General features: G+C 23.9%; 3 protein-coding genes and 1 long non-coding RNA gene across 4 annotated transcripts; 3 read left to right on the forward strand and 1 right to left on the reverse strand.

The window, feature by feature from the left end:
* Positions 1-726: 726 nt before the first annotated feature.
* LOC102681192 (protein CREG1) lies at positions 727-3,056 on the forward strand. Its single transcript, XM_006611956.2, has 5 exons — positions 727-1,209; positions 1,973-2,127; positions 2,352-2,471; positions 2,564-2,645; positions 2,714-3,056. The coding sequence occupies exons 1-5, from the start codon at positions 918-920 to the stop codon at positions 2,935-2,937; spliced, it is 873 nt and encodes a 290-aa protein (XP_006612019.1). The 5' UTR covers positions 727-917; the 3' UTR covers positions 2,938-3,056.
* A 673-nt stretch (positions 3,057-3,729) lies between these two features.
* LOC102681067 (conserved oligomeric Golgi complex subunit 3) lies at positions 3,730-6,316 on the reverse strand. The gene has a single exon (XM_006611955.2). The coding sequence runs from the start codon at positions 6,159-6,161 to the stop codon at positions 3,762-3,764; it is 2,400 nt and encodes a 799-aa protein (XP_006612018.1). The 5' UTR covers positions 6,162-6,316; the 3' UTR covers positions 3,730-3,761.
* A 366-nt stretch (positions 6,317-6,682) lies between these two features.
* On the forward strand, positions 6,683-7,691 carry LOC102680841 (60S ribosomal protein L36). Its single transcript, XM_006611953.2, has 4 exons — positions 6,683-6,803; positions 6,993-7,119; positions 7,300-7,434; positions 7,544-7,691. The coding sequence occupies exons 2-4, from the start codon at positions 6,994-6,996 to the stop codon at positions 7,628-7,630; spliced, it is 348 nt and encodes a 115-aa protein (XP_006612016.1). The 5' UTR covers positions 6,683-6,803; position 6,993; the 3' UTR covers positions 7,631-7,691.
* Positions 7,692-7,954: 263 nt separating this feature from the next.
* On the forward strand, positions 7,955-9,062 carry LOC116185091. The gene is made up of 3 exons (XR_004149863.1): positions 7,955-8,163; positions 8,369-8,536; positions 8,851-9,062. It is a non-coding gene; the product is annotated as an uncharacterized LOC116185091 (long non-coding RNA).
* The last annotated feature ends 442 nt before the right edge of the window (positions 9,063-9,504 follow it).

Genomic DNA, 9,504 nt, shown 5'->3' on the forward strand with positions numbered 1-9,504 from the left:
TGCATAACAATTATAAGACTGATAGTAAATTTGCTTGTTGTATTTTATTGTTCAAGCAAATATTAAATTGAAATTAAACTGAATATAAATATCTACAGGTATTTATATTATTCCTTTTATTTAGAAGTTCATAATGTAATTTAAAAATAAATATATATTTCATTTGTGAAAATTTTTGCAAAAATTACAAATTTTTATTCAAATTTTAATAGATTTTTGTTTTTTTGTTTAAGTAAATATTTTATAATTCATTTAATATAAGTAATAATATTAAATGAAACAAATTTGAATAAATTATGCGTTATTATTCAATTTTACTATATAAAATTATTATATAAAGTAATAACCTCTTTGCTATAAAATTATTTTTCTTATTTGCTGTTTATTACCAATAATTCTCTGAATGCTCTCATCTAATATAAGATGAAATATTATTTCTATTATTGTAATCAATTGATTAACTTTTGCAGAATGTTCAAAATTATAAAAAATTTTTAAAATATTGTTTGAATTTAGAATTTTATTTCAATGTAAATTTCAAGATAATTTTCATGGTTGTTTAATACAATATAATATAAACATATTTCAATAATTTTGAACAATACCTTCGATTAACTGCAATGAAAGCATAATAAAATGCTTGATGTTTTATAAATATTAGGTTAGGTTTACCCACAAAGCAATTTTGCTCATGTAGCATGATATATAAATTCGATGTTCAATATATTGACCTTGAGCTAGTGAACAGTCATTGGAGCTCATACTTGTCGTCATACTTTTGGCAGATACGCGCCTATATAAGTGATAAATTCAAAAGAAGATTGCAAATGTAACATAATTTAGCAAAATACGCGAGAGTAGATTCTCGCGTTTTAGTAAACGTTTACCGTCGAAGTGAGCAACTGTGGTCACGAACCATGATTTTGCGTTTCACGATCTTTCTTGCTTTTTTGATTTTGACGATCGAAGCGAAGAAATATTTGCAATTTTCAGAAGAAGAACAATGGCAAGAGTTTGAAGAGTATATGAAATGGAAAAAGGCAAAGGAAATACGTGAAAATGGTCAACGAGAAATTAAATACGAAAAACGATATCATGAAAATCATGATATGTATAAATCGCCAAAAAAAGATCAACAATTTTCTGTCAATAATCCACCACCTATTAATCAAGCAGCTTTAATGGCAAGATACATTGTTAATCAAGCTGGTAAGAAAATATATTTTGAAAGAGAATTTATTTATAAGTCTAGATATATCAACTATGTCATAATGTAATAAATGACACTATAATTTTTGCTTATTTTAAACTTTACACAAACATCTTATTTTTCAAAAGAAAGTATTATAATTAAATAATAAATACAAAGAAATTATTAATATTTGTTAATATATACATTATATTATAAATATGAATCATTCGAGGAAATCACGAAGCGAATAAAAAAATGTATAAACATGCATGATATGTATGTGCTTATCTATACTAAATATTAGATAGAGGTTAATATTAGAATTGCATTTATAATTACGCATATAATTAATTTTGGCAATTTATCAAATTTTCACAGTTTTAAATAAATACATATCATTTTATTTAAATTTAGTGAATTGTTTTCTAATTATATCAAATATTAAATATCGATTCGCGTAATGTAAGCGATTAATTATACATTTAATTATTAATTATAAATAATTAATTATTTTTATTATATTATAATATAACAGAAATATAATTCTTCGTAATTCAGTAGGAAAATTTATAGGAAATTTATAGGAAAATTATTTGAAAGAATGAATAATGAAATTAACAGTAAAAAAATGAAATATGAATGTCGAGATTAATGCATATATATAAATAATTTTTTTATGTATGAATATTTTCATTTCAAATTACATTATCAAATGTCAATTATTACATATCATATAACATTAACTAATTTATTAATTTATTAATATTTTTATGTATACAGACTGGGTATCCGTGGCAACAATAAGCACAAGACAAGATATCAAATCGTTTCCAGCCGTAACTTTAGTTTCTTATACTGATGGACTTTTAGGAAATGGATCAGGAATACCATATCTTTATCTTACTCCTTTAGATTTCACAGCTCAAGATCTTGCAGTAAGCATTGTAACACAATAAAATCTATCTTCTTTATACATATTTTCGTGAGAATGTGACTTTCGATATCATCAATTGATAAGATAATAAATAATATATTGATTTTTTCTTGTTGATTAAAATCTTGATTTAGTGTTGATAAGAATAAACACTAAATTATAATTAAAAATTTATGGTACTTAAAATACGATAATTAAAAATAATTTAAATTTCTATAATTATAGAAAGACAATCGGGCGTCATTTTTAATGACATTAGCTCAAGGGGAATACTGTAAGTCCAAACAATGGGATCCCATGGATCCTCGTTGCGCCAGAATTCTTTTAACCGGCAAAATCAAATCGGTTAGTATATTTTATTTTTTTAATTTATAATAATACAATTAATATAATGTAATAAAATGTAATATATAAATAATTATTACATTTTTTTATAGTTGAAGAATGAAAGTATGGAACTAAATTTCGCTAAAAAAGTATTTTTTACACGTCATCCAGGATTGGTTAATATGCCTGAAGGTAAGAATTTTTTTAAAAAATATTGTTGCTCAAAATATAATTTTAAAAAATTGTTTTCAATATTACAGATCATCATTTTTATTTCGCGAAATTGAAGATAATTTCAATCGTAGTATTGGATACATTTGGCGGGCCGAAATATGTTTCTGTGGAAGATTATTTACATCCACCAATAACGAATATTACTGAAGAATTTAATCGACATTTTCCCTTAGAATCTTATGAGAGTAAATCTCAAGAAGAATATAGTCCAGCCTCTAATATTTTAAATCCTGTAGTCAAACTTGTATAAATTAATAGAAAAATTAACTTAATCATTAAGGAATTTTATACATTAAATTATTTTCTTTGAATGTGGAAATTAATGTAATTAATGTAATATAATAAAAAAATTTATAAATTAATTGTAAATAATTATATTATTATTTACAAAAAAGAAGAATAGAATATTAATAGAATATATTATTATTTTAAAAAAAGAAGAATAGAAGAATAGAATATATTTTTATAAGATCAAAATAAAAATATATAATGCATATCATTAATTTACATATATTAATAATTAATTATTATTTTCAATTAATTATTTTCAACGTGTACAATTGAAAAAGTTAAATTAAATTCCTAGCATTATCGCAATATGACATAGTATATTACTGTTTACTACAAAAATATATAATTATTTTTTTTTGTTTGAAACTCATGACAATGTCTATAAAAATTTATTTAAGACCATAAATCCTTATTAAAGGGTGATGTACAAATTTTGTGATATTAACTTAATTTAATATTTTAAATATGTACATTTTCGTAATATAAAAATTACGCGTTCTTAAAGTACATTACAAAGAATTAAAATATAGTACTCTTTAATATAGGACGTTATAAATTGCAATAGCTTTTGTAATTTAAATATCTAAGTTATTTTATACGCAATTATTGAATTATTTATACACATTTTACATAATTTATTTAAAAATATAAAATATTTATTATATATTAATATTAATTCTTTAAAAAGAAAAACATAAAAGAAAAAAATAATAATTTGATTATAGATTGCAAATGATATTAATATGCAATATATAATTACAAAAGCTGACTAATTTATTTTTGCTACGTTTTTTTTACATTATTTTGTATGCTTTTTCCATGAATAAGACTGGATGAGCTCAATATAACAGAAATTTGTTCTGGTAATGGACATGCAATTAGAAGAAGTTCCTCTGAATTATAATATTTACTCAATATCTGATATAATTGAGTAAATGCAGCACAAACATTATTTTTTACTGGCCTAAATAAAATAAATTCTGTCTCCTTATTAGAAAGATATAATTGCATTAATTGTTGAATTTCAGGACATTTAAATTTAATTATCCTCAATGCTTCACATATTGCTGCTGCAACATCTTGAGGATTTCCAAGAGCATGTTCTTGAGATGCATCTGGATTATTAGCATGTAATTTTTCCTTGTCTAATAGTTTTAAAATTGGATGTATTAATAAAAATGTAGCATGTTGTATAAGACGTTGGCAAGCATATTTCAATTTATTATCTACATGTTTTCTTGAATCTATTAGTTGTTCCTTCATTTGAGGTGCTCCTTCCAATAAAAATTCTAATAATGCATTATTTGATAATGTAAAAAGTCTTGAACTTTTTTCTAATAAACCAAATGCTGCTGTTTTAACTTTTGAAAAATCCAAACTATATTCCTTTATTGTAAAGTCTACTTGAAAAGGTGCAATTTGTTCACGTAAAATGAGCAAATGTTTTATTTGGAAAAGTTCTGCATCTAAAGATGATGCCCTTTTTTCAATTTCTTGCTTTGCATTTTCTATACTTTGAACACAAAGAGATATTGCTTCCTGACTCAAGGATTGAAAAACTGATCTGTCCACACATCTATATAATCTTGATAAACATACTAATGTTCTACGAACAGTAGGATACCACATTCCATGAAGATCTGCAGGTGAATTACCTATATGTGTTTTCTGATAAATAGAATCCATTTCTATATGATTTCTGGATATTGGTTCTAAAATATTATCATCATTAGATGAAATAGATATCTTTTTCATCTTTGTTTGTCTGGATTCTTCTCTTATTGATTCTGCTATATCTTCCATCATCTTTAACTTTTCTGGATAAGCTAAATCACCTGGTGATGGATTATAATTCAAAACATCAGATTGCAAGTATAGATGTGCACGGAACACAAGTCTCTCTTGTACATCATGTAATAACTGCAAACAAATATTTCCAAATCCTTCTAAAGGTTCAAAATTATTTTGAACATGTTCATCCAACATTTCAATTCTTAAAATGCAACAAATTTCAGCTAATGTTTCTAAATGATTAATGTGAATTATGAATGGTCTCAATGTATCATACAAAGAAGTACATAAGCTTTCAAGATATGCTGTTAATCCATTACTTGTTTTGGAAAAAAATTCATAAAATAATTTATATTCATCCATTGATGCATGTAATAATAATGCACATGAATTCCTTACCAAACTACAATGATCACCATTATATTTTTCCTTTACAGATATTAAAGATTTTTGAACACTACTACCTAATACTAATCCTCTTTGACTCCAATAACATTGATGGCACTCTGATAATAAACTGTCATATTCTTGTCTTTTATAAGATTTTGCTTCAATTTGTTCTATAACTGGCTTAGCTTTTGGCAATATAGTTTGAAATCTTCCATAAAAAAGGGCTAAAGCTGCATCTGCATTATCTTGGGAATCATCATTATCTTTTAAATTTAAAATGCTTTCCGTTGTTTTGCTAAATAGATTAAAAATATAATTTTGCATCATTGATATTGCCTTAGATTGGCAATGTTTATATTTAATTAAATAAGTATTGCTTTCTTTAAATGAAAGATTATTTTGAACAAAATCTATATTAGTATCAATTTTATCTAATATATTAAAAAACATTTCACTGTTCACTGATAACGTAGGTGCTTCTAATTTTTCCATCATCATATCAATATCTTTAAAATATTTCACATATTCTGTAATATTTTCTATGATAGAATTTAATTTTCGTTGATCAGAATCAAGTTGTTCACTAGCATCATAAAGAGATATTGTTTTATCAGATACTTCTGAATATTGTTTATATAACATAGTGAAGTCTTCTAATGCTTCTTCTATCTGAAGACAAAGTTCATGACATTCTTGCCGTCGAGCTTCAAGTTCATTAAGATATAATATGTATTTCATATCTTTTCTGTCCACACATTTTTTTTCTAATCTGGCATAATGTTCTAGTAAATCTTGATATCGTTCTATTTGTACTGATTTTATAGTTTCTTCATTTGTGCATACTGTATCACTTGTTTTTTCAGTCTTAATTTTATTATCAGGAAATAATTCTTCCTCCAAATTCAATAAACATTCTTTTTGATAATCAGTTAAAGGTGCCAGAGAATCTTCTGACAGATCCCATTTGGTTAAGTTATTTGGAATGTTTTTCATTTTAGACATGATTTCTTGTCAGTGATAATTAATGTTATGAAATGAATGATTTTAATAAAAGTGATACAATTGTGTACACCACGTACATACCGTTTTATAATATAAATTAAAAAATCCTCTTTAAAAATTTGACACCGTAGCAATTATGAATCATAATTGTGAAGTTGAAATAAATTTGGTGAATATAACGCAGGATATCCACCTTATGAAATATTAAAATCTATGTTAAAGTATAAAAAATATATATTATAAAATAAAGCATATGTACATAAAACATAAAACATATGTACAAAATAAGGCATAAAGAATTTAAATATTCATATCATATTTTATGAAAAATATTATTTCAGATCGAATAAAATATTTTAATTTATATTAATTTTATAATGAGAGATTTTTAATAAAAGGTTAAGGATTATATAATAAGAAAATAATTATTAATTTTTTTTATCTTTATTGCGTAAATATTATTATTGCGAAAAAATTTAATCAAATATTTGAAATCTAAAAAACACAGAATATGCTTCTTGTCGCATATTTGTAAATCAGACTAGTTAATTTTGACGCATGCGTATAAAGAACGAATAAAAATCTGTCTATGAAAATAAGCACGATTGTATTTCTTCGTGTAAGTGTATTTCAACTGTAAAGGTTTGTATCAAATTGAATCTCAAAATATCTGTATAATCTTACTAAATAAATATTATTTATGTAATAATAAATGCATACTTAAGTTATTGCAATTTAATTAATTCAATATTAAATCATATAATGTGTTTACTTTTATATTATTATGATTGCTAACCTAATTTGTATAAGTCACAGTTTTTAATTTTGCAGGATGGCTCCAAGATTTGAATTAGCAGTTGGTCTTAATAGAGGCCATAAAACAACTAAAATTCGTGTGGCAAAAAATAAAAATGAGAAGAAAAAAACAGTATGTGTTTTACCAGCAAGATTAAAAGGGGTTAGTATACATTTTATTGTTTAGAAATATTCTTGTTGTTATATTTGTTGTTTTTTTTATGTTCTTTTTATTAATTATTAATTAAGATTTTTTTTAATTAAGAATTTTATTGAAAAGTGTAAAGATAATAAAAAGTAATTAATATAATAATGATTCTTAATATAAAATTTTTAATTTTAGAGACAAACTAAACATAGCAAATTTGTCAGAGACTTAATTCGTGAAGTAACTGGTCATGCACCATATGAAAAGCGTGCTATGGAATTATTAAAAGTTTCCAAGGATAAACGTGCATTGAAATTTTTAAAAAGAAGGGTAAGAATGTTAATAAATTTTATATAACCTTAAATTTTTTTCTTTTTATCTGTTTCTATCTATCCAAATAAATAAACAATTTCATATTCCATTCTTTTAAATTTTATAGTTGGGTACACATATCAGAGCTAAAAGGAAGCGTGAAGAACTTGGAAATATTCTTGTCCAAATGAGAAAAGCTGCTGCACATCATTAAATAATATATTATTAAATTTTTATAATAAGTGTATAATAAAAACTATACATGAAAAAAAAAATTTTTTTTACTTTACATAAAAAATTCTTTTAAATCTATTTTAAATTAATATAAATTATATATAATGTTATATCAGATATTGTATCAGAAATTAAAATGCAATGAAACAACATTGCATTTGAAATAAAAGAAGTTATATATGTAAGTGTAATAATCGTTAATCATTTTTAAGTTTGATTTATAGAATTTAGCATTTTATATATATATATTTATTTATTTATTATAGAAAATATTCATAATCGTAATTAAAATGTATTTCAATTTTCGCGCGGATTTAAGCGAATAAGAAACGTATAGCTTCAACCAATCAGAAAACTGATAGGCGATTCGGTGCGCATGCCCATGACATGACGTCAGTTTGTTCTTGAAAATTGTGGTAGCAGGTTGCATTTCATCGGTAGTGATTAATTTGATTCTTACTTGTGTAAATTATTGTTTGATGAGTTTAAAAGTGTGACCATAATAATGAGAAGGTAACTTTTATACAAATATGATAAGATTTTCTTTATTATAATAAACAACGTAGTTTTATAATCAATTTTAATTTATATATTATCGCACATTTCATTCCTAAATGCGTACGTCTAACCGTACGTTCAATTCGTGGATTATTGTTATGTTTGTTTTGATTTTACATTTAAGAACCCAAGGCTAAAAACATTTTTTATAATATTACAGCTTTTCGAGAAATTAATAGTTTGCGTTCATGTCGTACTCGATAGATTCCGATTTATCGAATTGTCGAACAAATCGTTTCCTCAATTTAATTCGATATATTGAAATCGCTACGCATTCGAGATATCATTTTGTTCTCGAAAGTTGTGACGCTTAGACTCTTCGTTTCAGGTGCGTAATTTATTTTGTATAATACTTATTTCCATAGTTATTTTTCTGTTTTTTGGATATTATTCTTTAATTAATTTAATAATATATTGAATATTATTATAATTGATAGTATTTTGAAGAATAACTTATTCTTTTCTCTTTATTTGTCTGTTTGATCGTTAACGTTACTAGTGGTTCGTATTATAAATTTCTAAGATGATTTAATCTTAGTTATTGTTTTATTTTAATGCAATAAATTCTAATTTCATACAATTTCATATATTTATTTTATATTTAATTATTTATAATTAAATATTTAATTATCTTTTATGCAGATTAACATCTAACTGGTAAAATGATTTTCAAGGCGGGAAAAAGGGATCAAATATGGACGCCACAACGAACATTCCAACGATGTTCAATTTGATAACTTTTCATAATGGAGTGGTAAGGTTTGATTTATTATATTAGAAACAAATACGATTATTATTTATGCTTGTTAAGTAATTCATAATATATTAATTAGGATAATATATATTATTAAGGATAAAAATAGAAAAGATTAAAATAATTTTTTATTTTAAATTTCTTTTTATCTTAAATAGATTAAATTAATTTTTAATATAATATTTCTTTATAAACAATATTGTCACTTTACATAGCACTATTTTTTTAAACAAACGCTTTATAGAAAAAAGAAGAAAAATATTGAAACAATATTTTACTTCTTTTCACTCCGCCCCATTTTTTATTTTCAGTGAACTTTTGTGATCGCGCGCAATGCGGTCAGTAGAATCAGTGTTTACTTCGTAATAATGTTTTCAATGTTCTTTAGAGCAAAACTGCTCTAATTTAATTTAATTGTAATAGTTAATTGTAATAGTTTCGCGAAAGTAGAGTCAGTGCTTGTTCATCGATTATAATATATAAACGGACGTGTTAATAGCTTCTTATTTTTTTTTTTTTTTAAATATTCGTTTTCGGTACAG

Source organism: Apis dorsata, unplaced genomic scaffold (assembly GCF_000469605.1).
Source record: "Apis dorsata unplaced genomic scaffold, Apis dorsata 1.3 scaffold_97, whole genome shotgun sequence".
In the NCBI taxonomy this organism is placed as follows: Eukaryota; Metazoa; Arthropoda; class Insecta; order Hymenoptera; family Apidae; genus Apis; species Apis dorsata.